We start from the raw sequence: 19,327 nt of genomic DNA on the forward strand, positions 1-19,327 counted from the left end.
TTCTTTCTTTGTTCCATCATTTAGTGTCTTCATTATTATGTAGAGGGAGGACTTTCTTTTCTGGTCTAATATATTTGGTGTTCTGTAGGCTTCTTGGTTATTTATAGGCATCTCTTTCTTTAGGTTGGGGAGGTTTTCCTGTATGATTTTACCGATAACATTTTCTGGGCCTTGGAGCTGGGAATCTTCTACTTCTAGTCCTATTAATTTTGGTTTGATTTTTTTAAATAATATTCCACACTTCTTAGATGTTTTGTGTCAAGAACTTTCTAGATTTAACATTTTATTTGACTGATGTATCCATTCCCTAATCATATTTTCCAGGCCTGAGATTCTGTCTTCCATCTCTTGTATTCTGTTGGCTATAGTTCCTCTCCTCTTCCCTAGGTTTTCCATCTCCAAGATTCCCGTTTGTCTTTTCTTTGTTGCTTCTATTTCCATTTTCAAGTCTCAAACAGTTTTATTCATTTCTTTCACCTGTTTGATTGTATTTTGCTTAATTGTATGTTCCTATATTTCTTATATTTTTATTATATTTTCCTGTATTTCTTTATTTCCTCTTTTTTTCCTGATCTTTATTAACTTGAGTATTTCTTATTTACATTTCGATTGTTACTCCCCTTCCCGGTTTCCAGGCCAACATCCTCCTAACCCCTCCCCCTCCCATTCTATATGGTTGTTCCCCTCCCCATCCTCCCCCCATTACCACCCTCCCCACAACAATCCCGTTCACTGGGGGTTCAGTCTTGGCAGGACCAAGGGCTTCCCCTTCCACTGGTGCTCTTACTAGGATATTCATTGCTACCTATGCAGTTGGAGCCCAGGGTCAGTCCATGTATAGTCTTTGGGTTGTGGCTTAGTCCCTGGAAGCTCTGGTTGGTTGGCATTGTTGTTCATATGGGGTCTCGAGCCCCTTCAAGCTCTTCCAGTCCTTTCTCTGATTCCTTCAACAGGGGTCCCATTTGAGACCCATTTGAGTGGTTTGCTGCTGGCATTCGCCTATGTATTTGCTGTATTCTGGCTGTGTCTCCTCTTAAAAGGTCTTTATCATCTTTATAAGATTAGACTTAAGGTCACCTTCCTCTGCTTTGGCTGTGCTAGGATATCTGATGCTCGGTGTAGTACGATAGCTGGTCTCTGGTGGTGCCCAGGCTCTTGTTGGTTGCGTTTTTATACCAGCCTTTAGCCAATATGGCTGTCCATGGTGTTTGCTGGATGTTCCTGATGCTGACAGGACTCCTCAGGGAGGCAGGCAGAGCCTTGAGTCTGACATTAGAGTTCAGAAAACAGCAAGCTGCTCACTGTGCCCCAGGTGGCCCTGAGTGTCCGGGAGTCTGCAGGCCTCCTCCTAGGGGAGAGGCAGGCAGAGCCATGGGCTTGTCAGTGGAACTTAGGAAACAGAGCACAGCTCAGGTCTGCTAGTTGTGCCCCAGCAGGCAGAGGATAGATGGGGTGGGGTCTAATCTGGATGTTCCTGGGGCCAGGTAGGTCTCCCGAAGAGAAAAGGTGATGGAGCTGGGGGAGGGGAATGGGGGAGTGGCTACATCATACAGCTCTGTCAAGTGTATGGGAACGCTGGGCTGGAGAGGTGACTGTTTAAGTTAGGCTCTGGTTCTTCTTCCCAGACCCATGCTCCCAGAAATAACTCAGACTCAAAATGGTTTTTACAAATGCCTTGGCTATATAGCTGGGCTCTTCTCTGACTAGATGTAACTCAAAATATCCCATATATTCTGGCCTACATTCTGCCGTGTGACCGGTTGCCAAACTCAGGTACCAAGTCCGTCTGATCACGTCTTCCCTGTGAATCTCCCGGCCTCCTTCTCACCCAGAATTCTTTCTCCTCCCAGTGTCCCGCCTTCTCTTTCCTGCCTAAGCCATAGGCCATAGGCTTTTTGGTTGTCAGGTAATGCATTCATACAATACACAAGATATTCTCCCTACAGGTCACTCAGTGGTAAAAGCACTGGCTACTCACTCTGAGGCTCCGGATTCAATCCCAGCACCCCTCCCTCCCCCGGCAGCTCACAGGCTCCGGTTCCAGAGGAGTCAGTCTCTTCTGGCCTCCGCAGGCACCAGGCATGCGTGTGGTGCACACACAGACATGTGTTAAAAACACTCATGCACACAAAATGATATTTTAAAATATTTAAAATACATGAGCAACAATAAATGTGTGGAAGTTTAAGCCTCAGGAAGTCAGACAAAAAGGAAACGCTGGTGGGGAATGGGAGCAAAAGGTGTAGAAATGAGAATACTAGTTACAGATGCCAGATCTGTGACCGTGAGATCTGTGACCATGAGTTCCATAAAAAGACCAGGAAATGCACCCGTACAAGAAGTGAGTGAACGTTCTCCAGTCTGAAAGAACTCATTGCATCTTAGAGATTGAGGGTGTGTGTGTGTGTGTGTGTGTGTGTGTGTGTGTGTGTGTGTGTGTGTGTGTGTGCGCGTGCTGTGGACAAGTCAGGATGTCACTGAATTTCATAATAGCAGATCTGGAAGGTAAAACATGAATGTTCCAAGGAAAGGGGGTTTTGGAAAGAAGGCTATATCTAGCTAGACTATCAAAAAGATGAGAGTAGAAATGAATCCTCACAGTGCAAGGGCTCAGCAAACCTCCAGCTTGGACACAGCACCATCACCAGTAACCGTGAGAACCCCCTCGGGTCCAGTTGGCAGTGCAGAAGGCCCGCTCAGGTTCTGCTGCTTGCCTGAGGGTTTTAGCCATCTCTTGGCCGCATTCTGGAAACTGTTGTAATTCGTGCTTTCCTACCTTCCTTTTCAGAGGCTCTGAGTAAGACCTTTAAGGAGCTTCATTTTGAGATCGTGTCCTTCAGTGATTGCACAGCAAGTCAAATCCATGAGGTTCTAGTATCCTATCAAAGCAAGGACCACAAGGGCAAAGACTGCTTCATCTGCTGCATCCTATCACATGGGGACAAGGGCATCGTCTACGGAACGGATGGGAAGGAAGCCTCTATCTATGAGCTGACATCTTACTTCACTGGCTCAAAGTGCCCTTCCCTGGCTGGAAAACCCAAAATCTTTTTTATTCAAGCTTGTCAAGGAAATAACTTCCAGAAAGCGGTGCCTGTGCCTGATGAGACAGGCTTAGAACAGGAGCACGTTTTAGAAGAGGATTCATCATCTTACAAGAACTATATCCCAGATGAGGCAGACTTTCTGCTGGGGATGGCTACTGTGAAAAACTGTGTTTCCTACCGAGATCCCACGCGTGGGACCTGGTATATCCAGTCACTTTGCCAGAGCCTGAGGGAAAGATGTCCTCGGTGAGTTTGGCCTTCTCCCTGGGTCCTTCTCAAGGCTATGCTACCTTACTCATTGCTCTACTTAGAGCCCATTAGAAGGTGCTTTACGGCCAAGATAATATGTACTAAGCAGAGAAGTAGCCATTGGTGTGCTTCGCCTCTGAATGCCTCACTGTAGCTCACGTAGCTGTATTTCCCAGGTCAGTTGCCAAGATGACATGTACCGCTCTCCTCAGTTCATAGATGGGAAAGCGAATATATTTACTGAGGAGTTTCCTTTATTCTCCTCAGTTCATAGATGGGAAAGTGAATATATTTACTGAGGTGTTTCCTTTATTCAGCGTACCACAGAGCCAGAGGGGTTGCTGATAGCACACAGCCCAGCTCTGTCTTTGGGTGGTAACATGACTGAGCAGCTCAACCCCTTTGTGGAGCCAGATGGAAGCCATCCACTATGTTTGACATGCCTTGCCTTTGTCAGAAGTCGTATTTTAGGGCTGGCAGGATGGCTCACTGATAACGTGAGTTAGATCCCTAGAGATCTACACGGTGGAGAAGACCAACTCCTTCAAATTATCCTATGACCACCACATGTATACCATGTCACGTGGCTGCATGAGTGAGTAAATGTAATTTTTAAAAATTAGAAAAGAAATCCTCTAATAGCTCTCTAGCCTTGAACCTTCTTGGCAAACCGTAATGGTAGTGAAGAGCAGGGGCCATTGTTTCTACTAATTTTACCTGCTAAGAACCCACAAGTGTGGGATGATGGCCGCATCCCACATGGTTCATCTTCAGTTAAATTAGGGCTCCATATTTCAGGTCCCCCCCACACACACACACTTACACCCAGCTGATAGCTGAACAAGGAGCCCTTCTATGGGATCCTTTTCCACCTTTGTCTTATGAGTGTATGAAGAGTGTGGAGACAATGTAACAACACGGCAGTGCTTTGCTTTTGTAACTAAACCCTAGTCCTACAGGATGTGTCAGCTGCACAGAGATGAAGAGGTTGCTCCACAAGACTCAGACAGCTGGTGTCAGGGCTGGGGAGGTGGCTACAGGAAGTGCTTAGCCTTTACGTGCTGACGTTTTGGTAGCAGTCTGTGGATGATCCTGTAGGAGCAATGCTGATTTAGGCAGAGGCTTCTGGGGGAAAGGAGAGACATTTGCAAGGTCCTGATGGCAACATGGGAAGCGTGGAGGAACACAGAGATTAAGAGAAAAGGAAAGCAGGTCTCATAGGAATTCTGGGGTTTCTTGTAATCAGCAGAGATTCCAAGTACAGAAAAGGTACTTTTTTCTGTGTGCTCTGAACAAAACTGAGTTGTCAGAAAAGATGTGAGAGGTTTTGATTCAGTGACTTTCAACTTCAAATGCTTGATGCTCTCTCTGAGAGACAGAACTAGAGACCTACTCCAGGCACAGCCAGTGAGCTAGAGGGCACTGCCAGTGAGACGGAGGGCACTGCCAGTGAGACAGAGGGCACTGCCAGTGAGACGGAGGGCACTGCCAGTGAGACGGTGGGCACTGCCAGTGAGATGGTGGGCACAGCCAGTGAGACGGAGGGTACAGCCAGTGAGATGGAGGGCACTGCCTGTGAGATGGTGGCCATAGCCAGCGAGATGGTGGCACAGCCAGTGAGACGGAGGACACTGCCAGTGAGACGAAGGACACTGCCAGTGAGACGGAGGACACTGCCAGTGAGACGGTGGCCATAGCCAGCGAGATGGTGGCACAGTCAGTGAGACAGAGGGCACTGCCAGTGAGACGGAGGACACTGCCAGTGAGATGGTGGGCACAGCCAGTGAGACAGTGGCACTGTTAGGGAGGAGGTGAGCATGGCCAGCAAGATGGTGGTGCATCCAGTGAGACAGTGGGCACAGCCAGTGAGACAGTGGGCACAGCCAGTGAGACGGTGGGCACTGCCTTGCCCCATAGGTGCTTCATGCTGCTTTGTTTTTCAGAGGCGAGGATATTCTCAGCATCCTGACTGGCGTGAACTATGATGTGAGCAATAAAGACAACCCGAGGAACATGGGAAAGCAGATGCCACAGCCCATCTTCACACTACGGAAGAAGCTCTTCTTCCCTCCTAACTGATGTGTGCTCTCTACAGTTCACATGGGTTATCTGTGCACTTTTGTGTGTCCTAACTGATGTGTGCTCTCTACAGTTCACATGGGTTATCTGTGCACTTTTGTGTGAAGGAGAGAATCTTATTTATTTTTTTTACCATTTCTTTTGTTTTTGAGTTTACATTTATGTCATTTCCGTTTTCTCTCTTCAAATCTTCCTATGTAATCTTCCAGTTTCAAATACATGACCTCTTTTGTCATCAATTGTTGTATACGCATGCACACACGCGTGCATGCACATACACACAAACTTCTAAATGTAATCTACCCAGTCTTTATACTGTTACTTTTTGCTTTTTAAAAATGGAGTAACCTCGGGGCTGGGGATTTAGCTCAGTGGTAGAGCGCTTACCTAGGAAGCGCAAGGCCCTGGGTTCGGTCCCCAGCTCCGAAAAAAAAAAATGGAGTAACCTCTGGGACTTCCTGTCCCTAGAATAGTTGGGCAACATAAATTGTATTCCATTGGTTCACCTTTAATCCCAGCACTCCGGAGGCAGAGGCAAGAGGATCTCTGAATTCAAAGCCAGCCTGCTCTACAGAGCAAGTTCTAAGACAGCCAGGGCTACACAGAGAAAGCTTGTCTTGAAAAAAAAATAATAATACTTGAAGATGTGTGAGTAAGAAAGCAAGACTGGATCATGGACTGGGACGAGTTAACAGAGGGAGTGAATAGCATTGTCTGCATGCGATTCTGGGACTTAATAAAAGTATTAAACTTCTTTCTGTGTGGAATGTAATTCTTCCAGGTTAGTTTTCATTAGTCTCTGGATATTTCATGATCAACTGAAAGTCCCTCAGAGTGGAGCTGTTGGGAAATGTCGGTGATAATAAAAAGAAAAGGGTCCCTTTGTTTTTGGAGGAAGTAACTGTAAAAACTTCCATGCCTAAGTGCAGCTAAGGATTGACCTTGACCAGCATGAAGAGGTGGCTCAGTGGTTAAAGTACTTGCCAAGCAAATGTGAGGGCCTGAGTTCAGATCCCTGGAACCGATTTAATGCTGATGGTCATGTTGCCCTCCTGTAATTCCTGCACTTGGTGGGTGGGGACAGATCCCTGGAGCAGACCAGTGGTATCAATGGACTCTAGGTTCAGTTGAGAGACCCTGCCTCTGTGATTATGATGGAGAGTAATTGAGAAAGGCTACACGTATGTGCCTGCCAAAGCATGTGCACCCTCACATGTACTTATGCATGTGTGAACATGCATGCAAGCATTCCTTACATGCATACACATTTGCAAAAATTAAACTTGTCATTGTTAATGTTGTTGTATCCTCAATAATTGTGTGCAATGTCCTTGTGGGTTTGCTTGCTTGCTTTCTCCCTTTCTTTCTTTCCTTCTTTCTTTCTTTCTTTCTTTCTTTCTTTCTTTCTTTCTTTCTTTCTATCTTTCTTTCTTTCTTTCTTTCTAGTGAAAATGGAGGCTGGTGAGATGGCTCATTGGGTAAGGGGGCTTGCTGCAAAGACTGGTAACAAGGTTTGAACCCTGGGACCAAAATGATAGAAGGAAAGAATTGACTCCCATAAGTTACCCTCTGACCTCCAAAGCACACTCTCTTACATACACACAACACATGATTGGATAAGTAGATGCAGACAAACTTTAAGGAAAACTGAGGCCAGTTGTGGTGGACCACACTGAGCAGTTAGGATGTAGAGGCAGGAAGATCTGGAATGTAGGGTCATCCTCAGTACATAATAAGTTTGAGGCCAACCTGGGCAATTGACTATATTTTTTTGTTTCGTTTTGTTTTGTTTTTGTTTTGTTTTCCATAAAAAAGAAATAAAAATTATTTTTGTTAGGTTTTAGGTAACTTACAGGTTTTTAATTGATGTACTTCTAGTTAATGGTCCATCAGAAAATTCTATTTTTTTTTGGTCCCCAGCTCCAAAAAAAAAAAAAAAAAAAAAAAAAAAAAAGAAAATTCTATTTTTTTTCTGGAAGTCTTTATAAAAGAAGGTTTCATTTATGTTTTGTAGAATGATAACATTAAAACAAAGCTCATTTTTTAAAAGAAAAAGTGTTTTATTATGAAAATTCTCACAAATATACAAAAAGTAAAGAAAGGAAAGGCAGCGTGGTGAAGCCATGTGCGTCCATCCTCCAGCTTCAACGGCTGTCCTGGGCTTTGTCCTCACCGTCTCCCCATCTGCCTGCCCACCTCACTCGCTCGGGCACGCTGGCTTGGGTCCCATTGAAGTGGAATATTCTTACATCTGAATGGTTTAGAGACCCAAGTGTCTCTAAGGATGAAGTATGTTTTAGATAGCTAAAGCATTTTTAAACATTAAATACCAGTCAGTGTATTCAAAATCTCCTGATCTTGCATTTTTACAGTCTGTTTGAATCAGGATCTAGCAAGATCTCCATCGAGAATTTTGTTTTTCAAATTCCATATTGATGTATAGATTGTTTTCTATGTTTTAACTGAGAAACATATATATTGTCTTAGTTAGGGTCTTATTGCTGTGAACAGACACCATGACCAATGTAAGTTTTATAAAGGACAACATTTTTTTTTCTTTTTTCTTTTTTTTGGAGCTGGGGACCGAACTCAGGGTCTTGTGGTTGCTAGGCAAGCGCTCTACCACTGAGCTAAATCCCCAACCCAAAGGACAACATTTAATTGGGGCTGGCTTACAGGTTCAGAGGTTCAGTCCATTATCCTCAAGGCGGGAGCACGGCAGCATCCAGGCAGGCATGATGCAGGAGGAGCTGAGTTCTTTATCTTCACCCAAAGGAAGCCAGGAGCAGACTGAGCACCCTCAGGCAGCTAGGAGGAGGGTCTCCAAGCCCACCCCACAGTGACACACTTCCTCCAACAAGGCCACACCTTCTAATAGTGCCACCCCCTGGGCCAAGCATATGCAAACCACTATATATATATACACATACATACATATATATACATATATATGTGTGTGTATACATACATACACATACATATACATATAACATATATACATATATACATATATATATATACACATACATAGTTTCTTTTAAAAAGAAGCTGATTGTTCGTTCTAGCATTGCTCTCAGTATATATTTTACTGAATTTGTACCTATAAGCTTTCATATTCTCCCGTTCCCTCCTCAATAAACTGTCAATGAAAAGAAAAAGCTGGTTAAAAAGAAAAGATTTACCTTCCTGTTTCTAGGGGATCCTTTTGTTTGTTTTTGCTTTGTTTCTGTTTTCTGTTTTACAGTTGGCATGCTCACATGTGGGGAGCATTCACCTTCTAATATTGGCTTCCAACACTGTTTAACATTCCTTGCCAACACTTAAAAGGACCACTTCCACATAAAAACCAGAATTTAGTTTTTTTTTTAAATCATAAAGACCCCATGCACCCAAATGGCAGGCAGTTCAAAGACTCTAACTGCTGCGATCAGATAAGGGTGGCGCTCTGAGTTTAACAAGCCCCTCTAGCATGCTGCTCCTGGGACTGGGTCCCCTGTGCCCACTCCATTTCCTCGGGTATGTTGCCTGCCCTGCGGGCATTCGAATCCTCGTGATGGTCAGAGTCAGGGTAAATACTCAGTTACTCTTCCCAAGTCGTTGGGCTAAGGAGTATGATATGGGAGGGAATAAAGATTTTGGAATTTCATCAATGAATTGTCTTGCTTGCTGTTTACCCTTGGGGGACAAAAGTCACCCCAAAATGTAGGCATCACCCCAAAAGAAGACCCTCAAACTCGCCTCCAATAAAGTATGTAAAAAGCAGAAAAGAACACAGCGCACGGCCCACAGAAATCCGACTCCAGCACAGAGGACATCAGTTCTCAGGGAAGAGCCACGATATAATTGAGATAAGCATTCAAACATTTCTAACCATTCTGAAGAAAGCAAATTGAAAATAAAGAAATAAAAGGCAAACGTAGCCAGAACAACTCAAGAATTTAACCTTTCCTGTGCGTCTTTCCAGAGAAGTCTTCCGGAGTCTGTATCTTCCCAGGGTGGTGCTGCTTAGGCATGGGGGCAGTTTGTTACCCACGAAGCTTGCTTTCTGTGGCTGCTGTGTTCAGGACTCATATATGTTAGGACTAGCAGAGGATGACTTCTCAGATCTTTCTTCAAAGATTTCCTCATTTGTGCTTATGGTTAACACCTTTTGCCTGTAGAAAGAATGATGGGTTGCTGTATCAAGAAACCTCGCAGGGTAGAGGAAGCAGCCTCTCTCATCACAATAACTGCTTTAAATTTGGTGAAATGTGGTATTTGGGAGATCATATTTCCAATGGAAACTGATGCGTTGGGCAACTTATCTTCTAGATTAGTGGTTTAGTAAGGTCCTTCAGGGAATGGTAGTTGTGATTGGCAACTAGGCCAACAGGAGCCAGAATCAGACCACCAAAACCCACTGAACTCTGAGAAATGACCCTCAGTCATGGGGCAAAGCAGCTCAGAGACCCACTGGCAATTTTCCTGTGCTTTACACAAAAACAGACACACGGGAGAAAAGGCTAGATACATGGTCCACCTCAGATGAAAAGTCTACCTCCATAGTGTGTGTCCAGGCCCAGGAATTCACCTCTTCCCAAAGATCAGGACAGTGACATCTGCAGGAGTCCCTGGATTGTCCTGACCAGAGTCACTTGAACACCCTCCCGTCATCAGAAGCAGCCCAGTCAAGGCCCCCTGAGCAAAGGCACCCATACCTGAGGCTGTTATTTTCTTCCGTCAGGACTTGTATGGTAGACTTATATTTTTCTTCAGCTTCGGCAAGCTTCGTCTGGAACAGTTTCTCTAGATTTCCCGCCATAGTTTTCTAGAAGATAAATTTGAATAGCTGTCTTCCCCAGAGCCCTTGGGACATAGCTCCTGGGCAGACCAGCACAGTTCCCCGGCTTCCTCTCTAGCCCAGTTCTCAGTCTAACCAGGACTTGCCTCTCTCTGGAGTTCTATCTGGCAGTGGTAAAGGCTTGTGTTCAGGGTCTCCAGAACAACAGCTTGTGTCCGCAACTCAGCCTCCAAGATCTGCACAAGAGGAAACTGCCTCAGAACATCATGCTGATGTACTGTCCCCAGGACAAGAAAGAACCCAGGAACACTCCCCTCTCTCCAGGGGATTTGGAACACAGTGCACTATGCCAACTTCAGGCACTGTTCTCTTGTACTGCCAACCAGTCACCATGCCGCCATTTCTACCTTCTTTCTCTTTCCCTCCTGCCTTCTCTTCAGGCTCACTGCCACTGCTGCCAGCGCAGCCTTCATCAGTCAACGTGGGCATCAGCCACTCATCCATTGCATGATCTTACTTTTTTAAGATTTATCTTTAAGATATATTTTTTCTTCTTTTTTCTTTTTTACGGAGCTGGGGACAGAACCCAGGGCCTTGCGCTTGCCAGGCAAGCGCTCTACCACTGAGCTAAATCCCCAATCCCTAAGATATATTTTTAGGATTTTGAGAATTTCTTACATGAACACAAGGCATTTGATCATATTTACCTCCCGCTTTCCCCAACCAGATCCACCCTCCACCTTTGCCCAACTTTGCATCCTCCTTAAAAAATATTTCATTTTGTGTGTGTGTGTGTGCGTGCGTGTGTGTGTGTGTGCGTGTGTGTGTACATGTGTTCACACGTTCAGGTACACGTGTACCTCCCGCTTTCCCCAACTAGACACACCCTCCACCTTTGCCCAACTTTGCATCCTCCTTAAAAAATAATATTTCAGTGTGTGTGTGTGTGTGTGTGTGTGTGTGTGTGTGTGTGTGTGTGCACATGTGTTCACATGTTCAGGTACACGTGTGAGTGTAGGTTCTGTAAAATCCAGATGAAAGCATCAGATCTTCTGGAACTGGAGTCAATAGGCAGTTATGAGTCACGTGACTTAGATGCTAAGTCCTAGCTCCGTTCCTCTGAAGAACAGCAACTGTTCTTAGCCGCTGGGGCGTCTCTCCAACCCCATGCTGCATATTCTTTATTGCAAAACCTCTCCTATTGACTCCAAGAGGCTGTAAAAGGTTTGTGGGTTCAAAGGTTAGGAGGAAATGGAAGAGAGGATGTTGGAAAAGAGTATTTTTGGAGCAGGAAACTATTTTGTTTGACTCAGTAGTAATGGATACATGACTGATCTATTAAGCAAAACCCATAGCATGTATACCCTAAAGAGTGATCTCTGGTGTAAACTAGGGATCTCAGTTAACAACAGTGTGCTGATACTGACTGCTCAGGAACTAACATGTCATCTAGTGCAAGCTGCTAGCAGAGGAAGAGGGAACTTTCAAGATGGATGACTGGAGTAGAAATTTCTGGTTTCTTTGGAGACCCAGTTTTTTGGAAACTGTCTTATGAGAGGATGCTTTGCTGAGGCAGACATTTGGTGTTTTTCTGGAAGCTGCCTGGAAAAAGGACACATGATGTTTTGCTAGAGTGGACGCCTGTGAGAACAGGTGATGTTTGGAAAGGGTATAAATATAACCCAACAGACAGTGGACAATGCTGTGTGGTATTCGTTTACCTTGCCACTCTTTGCCGGTCTTCACTGGGCTTTGCTGGCACTGGTCTTCATGGAGGTCACTGTGGCATTGGTTCACCTTGTCTTCTTCACTGGTCATCATTTGCTGTGACTTCATAGACATACCAAAGAACATCTGGTGATGTTCCAGAGGTCTCTTGCTGCTTCCATGGTCTCAAGCCAATTGGCAGAGCCTTGAGGCTTCTTGATCGAACTGCCATTGCTGGTTTGTGAATGGTGTTTGAGTGGATGGTGCTACTGCTGCTGATTCCTGTGAGCCGAATCGCTGCTATCTTGGCCATGAAGATTGGAATCTCCCAAAAGAACTATTTCTAAACAGGTCCACATCCTCCTTTGCCCTGTAAACTTCTTTTCCACTACCTCTGGTGGGTGGCGGGTGAGAAGGGAAGTTAAAGCATTTAAAAACCTTAACTAAAGTAGGGTTTGAAAAATCTAAGCCACAAATGATCAACTGTACCTCACTTTTCTGCAAACCTAAATCTGCTCTAGCGGGCAGTCCACTGTTTGAACAAATTATGAAGGAGAGTGGTGCAAAAGAGCCAAGAAAGCAAAGTGCTCATGTGTCCATAAGGGGCACTAGTGTGGCTAGAATGCAGACAGCAAGCAAGCAGCCAAGGCAAAGGCAAGCACAGTCTGTCATCCAGCAGTCATCCTGGAGGCCATAGTGAGCTGAGAACAGCAGGGACACGCAAGGGTTTTCAGGGCAGATGGGTCTTTGTTTTTAATTGGTATCTTGTTGTCTTCGTTTTCTTGCTCCGTGAGCATGGGCTGGAGGAATGGAACGACGGTGAGGAGAGGGCGCTGCTGTAGCTCAGGTGAGGAGTAACAGAGTAGATGAGGATGGCTGAGCTGCCGTGAGCTGGAAGGAGGATACTGGAGTCTGGAGCTCAGAGGTGACGTCAGGCTGAGGTATTGACCCATTAGCAACACAGAGTATATGGTTAAATTGATGGGGACCAGGACTCAGCAGCTCAGAGACAAGGATATATGAGGAAGATGGAGGGGCAGCCACCCAAGTAATGAAACCACCAATGCCCAGGGAAGGAATGGCCAGTAGCACCCGAAGCTCCTCATCCTGGGTGAGCGAGGCAGAACAAGCCTTGGATTTAGTGACTTGAAGTTACTGGTAGTTTTAGCAAGACAGTCTGAGACAGTGACTGGAAACAGATGCTGGGCTGAGGTACCGAGGGGACACATCCTAACGGCAGGCTCTGTCTCCACATCCAGCTCCTCAGACCTTCCTCCACCTTGTTGACAGTCCTCACCTCAGGTGACATTCTTCTCCCCAGATCACTCTGGTGGCTCTCTTGGTCTACTCCAGATTCCTTACTAGCTAGTTCCTACTGAACTAGCCTGTGCTGCCTCCTGTGGGGCTGTATCAGTTACCTCTGGCTTGCTGTGAGAACTGTCTCAAGGACCACAGAAGACAAATGCTCCTGGCATTGTCCTCATGCCTCTCTGCCTGTCTTGCTGCTTTCTATGCACACCAGATTATTTCATTGGGTTGGGTTGGAACTCTATCTCCTCCTTGTCCATATTCAGAAATTCAGAAATACCTACCTGTATCCACATACCACACACCACTCAGTAACCCTTGCTGACCAGATGCAGATGTGCACTACCCCCAACAGAGCTCATGTGTCTTTCCTCTGAGGAAATGATATCATACTCATATTTTATCATAACATCTTTTTCTGCCAGCATGGCTGTACATGCCTCTAATCCACGTGGGAGGCAGAGGCAGGGGCTCTCTGTGAGTTGGAGGCCAACCTGGTCTACAAAACATGTTCCAGGTTCCAAGGAAACACAGTAAGACACTATCTTAAACACAACAACAAAAACAAATGGGCCACGAAGATTCACTACACATCTCTTCCAATCTGTCATCTTCACAGTACCCTGCAGTCAGCACCTGGCAGATACTGTGAATATTTTGTTAGGCACTGACAAAACTAAAGATATCAACCAAATTGGTCTCTTTCCCCAGGTTTCAGCCCTACTTAGTCCTTCTATCTACTCAGATCCCCTAGAGAAATCCCCACATGACACACATCTTCATGAGCTGGATAGCTAACAACACGTAGTGCAACTGTATTGAGCACAGCACTGTTCCAGGCTAAGATTACATTCTTAGATCATTTATCCGCTCAAGGATCAACTGGTGTTTATTTAAGGCCAGAGTGCACCAGGGACTGTTTTAGGAAATAAGAATTAATGGTGAAGAAAACATACAGAAAGGCCTTCCTACACTGAATTTATCTGCTTGGATGATTAAATTAATGTAGAAAAGAGAAACAGAAAAAGAAAAGTGAAGGAGCAGAGAACTGATCCTTTAAATAGAGTGACCCTTGAGAAGCAACCATTTGAATGAAGACCAGAAGAAGGGAAAAAAGTTTGCCATGGAAATCTCAGGGAAAGGGATGTTTAGGTAGACTGTCAAATGCCAAGACCTCCAACGTAGGCCACTCTATCTCTTTAAAGAACCAACGAGAAGTCTGGGGGCCTTTGGAGAGGAGTGGTGGAGGCAGAAATAAAGGAGAGGAGTTGAGAGAGAAAAGGGAGTGGATAGAACAAACCCTCAGACAACACAGGGCTGAGGCTGATTCTATTCCACCAGGTAGGCTGGAGCAAACCTGATGCAGAGGGGTCTGGAGGACCTTCAAAAGGGGTGACTCTACACCAAGCTTTAATTCTGACTATCGAGATTCAAAATGATCACACTGCTTCCAAACAATTTAACTGTATCCCAGAATAAGGTCTGTGAGCATACAAAGGTAAATAAAAATACTCAGTACCCAACAAGCTACGCTTCACAATGGCTGGCACCTACTGAAAACCCAGCAGACTTGCAAACCAAAGAAACCAGATAGAAACAGACTCAGAAATGATACCTATGACAGAATGAGTAGACTCTCAGCAGAGCTGTTTTCAGAACGCATGAGGACTCTCTGGCTTGGAGGCCATCTTGTCTACCTTGTAGGATGCTGCCGTTTGCTTGCTAGCAGTTTAAGATAGAGTTTCTTTACGATGTTTATGCAGTGACTAGTCTCTTTCTTAGACATGTCTTTTCTGGATACAAATTAAATTTCTCAGTGAAAAGGGAAACACAAGTTCCTTATGTTTAACAGATTTTTTTCATTTGCCTTCACACATGGCCTTGTGTCTCAGCAGAAAGATGCCCCACAGAAACCATCATGTGTAAGGTACACAAAGAGAGGCTTAGAGACAAAGCTCTGCGGGAGACTTAGGATGATTGAGGGCTCAGAGGGAAGACCATGACTGTTGTGGTTTGAATAGGTATGGCCGCATAGACCCATGTGTTTGAATGCTTGGCCACAGGGAATGGCATTATTAAGAAGTATGACCTTGTTGAAGGAAGTGTGCCACTATTGGGGCGGGCTTGAAGGTCATATGTCCACTGTGATACACAGGCTCTTGGGGATCAAGATGTAGAACTCTCCCAGCACCACGTGGGCCTGGATGCTGCCGTGCTTCCCACCGTGATGCTAATGGACTGAATCTCTAAAACTGTAAGCCAGCCCCAATTAAATGTTGTCCTTTATAAGAGTTGCCTTGGTCATGGTGTCTCTTCATAGTAATGAAATGCTAAGACATGATGTTCTGTAATTCAAAGTCCTGTGTTTTAAGCTTTGCTAGATACAGAAATCATGCAACACTGATGACCATGCAGCCTTTGCTCTTCTCCTTGTTCACAGCTGGCGCTGAGAAAGGCTGCGTGTGTTTTACATAGAATTCAAGATTCATTTTGACTTATAGAGTTCGACACTCAGATTTTACTGGTCTGGGTAAAGTTCATTTCATTTCCCCAAGGGTGTATAGCTTTGAAGATACTGCTTTCACAAAGCCGAATGGGAATGCTTACCTCTTTGGCTTTTCTCAGCTCCTGCATTTGCAGGATATCTTCATTATGTTGTCGTATGAGCTCCTAAAAACAATTGTATTTGGAAAGGTTAGCACCATGGTTCTGGATATTCTTTTGGAGAAATAAGAAGCCACCAGAGGATTGAGGAGTATAGCACTTACTGACTTCAGATATGGATATGACAAGCTCTAAGATTTACACAGAAATGTAAAGTAATGAAAAAAGTTAAGATTTTTCTGGAAAATAATACCAAAGTTAACAAATAAGATAAAAATAGAATAACATGAGGAAAAAACAAAACAAAAGAACAGTAGCAAAGGCAGACTGTCTGCATGCACTAACTGGCTTTATCTGGCACCAAGACGACGCCGTGTCACCTTGAGTATAGAGAAACAGCTAAGCAGAATGGAGAAGAGAACCTTGCCCTTCACTCAAAGGACATCAAAACAACTCATTGAGGGAAAAACATTTCTTTTTTCAGAAAGAATGATGGAATAATTATCCATATAGAAAAACTTCCTATGACCTCTGCTTCACTCTACACACACACACACACACACACACACACACACACACACACACACACACTCAATATGAACCATAGACTCAAAAATGCTAAAATCATAAAGTTTCTAGAAAGAGACTATCCATAGATTTATGATAGGCAGTAGTGTTATGGGGAAAGCAGAAAGAGCTTTTAATTTAAAAAAAAAAAAGGCTGATAATCTGCCTTTCATCAAAATGAGAAATCTCTGTACATTGAAAAATAACATTCACAAACTGAGAAACCAACCGCTAGGCTAGAAGTGATTATTTGCAACATATATACAAAATATTTGTATTATCCATATCTTTTGAGTTATAGAAGAGTTGAATAGGCACGTTAAAGAAGATACTAATCTATCAACGCCACCCTCCCCAGCATTTTATAAACGTTTAGTCATCAGAGAGACTTAAAAAAGAAAACGACCTGTCACTTCATAGTCACACCCACTGTAATGGCCAGAATTAAAGGCTGGGTGACATAAGCGTGGAGGATTTGGTGTAGTCAGAATTCAAATACTCAAGAGTAAAACATTTTTACTGTGGAAACCTCAAATTTCCTATGTGTACCCTGGAGTTTTAGTGATACACTCCAAGAGAAGTAAGAGAATATACCTCTGAATCGTTTGTACAAGAATAGTCATAGAAGCTTTGTTTAAAAATCCAACATCTGAAAATAACCCAAATATTACAAACCAGGAAAACAAGAAACACACTGCGTGATATTTCTACAAAGCAGTACTGCTGAGCGGTAAAAAGGACACAGCTGGGTATGGGATCGAGCTTGGAATCCTAGCACCAGGAGGCTGAGGCAGGAGGTCAGGAACTCAGGGTCATGCTGGACTGCACATCAGTTGGAGTCAGCCGGGGCTACAGAGGGAGATCTGCCTCAAACCACTTTTACAAAAGGAATTTATGAATGTGAAAAACGTTATGGTTATTTTAGGGGAAAACAATACATTAGACTTCAGACGGTCTATGCCCATGTTAAGTTTTAAAACCGGAAAATGGAGCAATGTTGCTTTTGGGCTATATTGACCTTGGTGGGCCAGAGGAGGCAGTGAGGTGTGTCCATTGTTTCTCCTTCCCCCAACCCCCAACTGGTTCTGAGCAGATGTGGGCCCTGCTCAGTCCTGGTCTCACTGCTCTCTCGGGGTCTGAGGCTGGCGGTGGGGGTGATTTCTGAGCACTCGCTGAGCTCCTCTGAGGGGCAGGAATCCCACCACCCTCCTGTGATCTCCCCTTGGCCACCAGAGCTTCCTGTTGGATGAAGAAAATGGTGGAAGGATCCAGAAGGGTGAAGAAGCGGGGGTGGGGACGTGACGGGTAGGGAAAAAAATGCAGGTGATTCAGTCTGGGTCCAGGCAGGGAGCCTGAAGAGATTAATGCTTACAGTTCCAGCAGACACGGTGAGTCAGAAAATGATGTGAACAGAAGCCGGGGGTTTCCACAAAGCACCCTGACACATCAGGAAATGAGGTTTGTTGAGAGAAAAGAACAGGACTGCCGCCAAGAGAAGAATTTCATCAACTGTGATAGAGTTGGAAGGGGGCAGACATGAAAAAGATCATGACTGAAGAGGAGCTTAAGGGGCAGGTCAGCAGGAAGAGCGACCAGTAAAGGATACATACATATGTGTGGGTTTTTTGTTTTGTTTTGTTTTGAAATAAGCTCTCTTCATAGCCCTGGCTATCTTGGACCTCTCTCTGTAGACCAAGCTGGTCTCAAACTCAAAGGGATCCTCCTGCCTCTGCCTCTCTAGTGCTGGGATCAAAGTGTGCATCACCAGACCTGGCCCGATATTAATAAATATTAAAAATAAATTTCATTAATAGAAAAATCAGCAAAGAAACCAGAGAAGAATGTCTGCATAGAGAGAAATATGAAGTGTGAGAAAACCAGCCAAGGGAGGGGAGCAGAAAGGAGGAGAAAATGAACAAAGGCAAACCAAGTTCAGGAGGAAAGCAAAAGTGGGGGGACTTAGGGCATGGCTGGAAAACCATAGAAACTAAACCCTGCCTCAGAGACAGACATGGAAAACCCATTGAAGGCTCACAGGTCTCCGTGGTGGAATCCTGGTCTCCAGCTAGCCTGTTGTGATAGAGTTTGAGACCCCTGTACACAGACCTCAGACTCAATCTAGAGTATAATTAAATGTATTGATCCTGCCAGCAGGACAACACTTTCTGAGCTAAACTTGAGATCGCCAGGCAGAGAGGTGGGAGGGAAGGATTTTTAAAGGTGAAACCCAGACGACAGCCTGGAGCATCTGCACAGGCAAATCAAGAGAGGCTGTGCTCGGCCAAGAGTAGGTAGCCCAGGCACCTGCATAGACAGGTTACTGAGCTGAAGGTCAGCCATCGTCACAGCTGCACATTTCTGGGTGGGGCCACTGAGTCACACTCAGGAACTGGAGTCACACAAATACCTGCCGGTAGCAAGATGGATGCCTAGCACAAAATGGAGTTTCTTTACCCTGTCACAACTCAGTTCCACAGAAGCCCATCCTTATGGTCCCTCCCAAAGAAGCCAAGGGTCTGTCAGAAAGAGGAATAGCCAAGTCCTCATCTCTGGAGGCTCTGATGGACAAAGTGACCCTTGCCTTGGTGGGAGGAGTTCAGAGACAGTGTGTGGGGGGAAGATGGCATTCTTTTACCTAGAGCTACTTAAAACTCAGAATTAAAACAAACAAACAAACAAACAAGCAAACTGCTCAACCTTGTGATGATGGACGAGTGCCAACTTTTGTCTTGGTATCTGTGCTGTCCTTAGACGTTCACTGAGGGGCTGCTTTCGACATTTGGTTTTTATAAACCTTTAAAGGTCGTTTTGGACATGTTGCAAGGATGACAAGCAACTGTGCTTGTGTTCATTTTATAATAAATCATGCTATCAGAACAAAACAAAAACACTGATAAATTGAGTCTATGGTGGTAGAAACCAGAAGAGTGGTGGTCTGGGGCAGGTGAGAGGAGATGGCCTAACGGAAGAGGAGTTAGCATGATGG

General features: G+C 44.8%; 2 protein-coding genes across 14 annotated transcripts in view; one reads left to right on the top strand and one right to left on the bottom strand.

Annotated features, from left to right (window-relative positions):
• Nucleotides 1-6,129, top strand: part of Casp8 (caspase 8) — a 48,870-nt gene extending 42,741 nt beyond the window's left edge. For 4 of the 9 annotated variants that reach the window (XR_015628882.1, XR_015628883.1, XR_015628884.1 and 1 more), the window contains 3 exons: nt 2,789-3,293; nt 5,240-5,718; nt 5,797-6,129. Coding sequence is in view for 4 of the 9 variants with exons in the window: in NM_022277.2 (NP_071613.1) it covers nt 2,789-3,293; nt 5,240-5,375 (641 nt within the window). In the remaining 5 variants the exon portion in view is untranslated. 9 annotated transcript variants of the gene reach the window in all.
• A 1,291-nt stretch (nt 6,130-7,420) lies between these two features.
• Flacc1 (flagellum associated containing coiled-coil domains 1) overlaps nt 7,421-19,327 on the bottom strand; it is a 30,063-nt gene continuing 18,156 nt past the window's right edge. For 2 of the 5 annotated variants that reach the window (NM_001014101.2, NM_001446481.1), the window contains 4 exon segments: nt 7,421-9,529; nt 10,073-10,182; nt 10,302-10,391; nt 15,778-15,840. In NM_001014101.2, coding sequence (NP_001014123.1) covers nt 9,436-9,529; nt 10,073-10,182; nt 10,302-10,391; nt 15,778-15,840 — 357 coding nt within the window. In that variant the 3' untranslated portion in view covers nt 7,421-9,435. 5 annotated transcript variants of the gene reach the window in all.

Source organism: Rattus norvegicus, chromosome 9, assembly GCF_021556685.1.
Source record: "Rattus norvegicus strain SHRSP/BbbUtx chromosome 9, alternate assembly SHRSP_T2T, whole genome shotgun sequence".
In the NCBI taxonomy this organism is placed as follows: domain Eukaryota; kingdom Metazoa; phylum Chordata; class Mammalia; order Rodentia; family Muridae; genus Rattus; species Rattus norvegicus.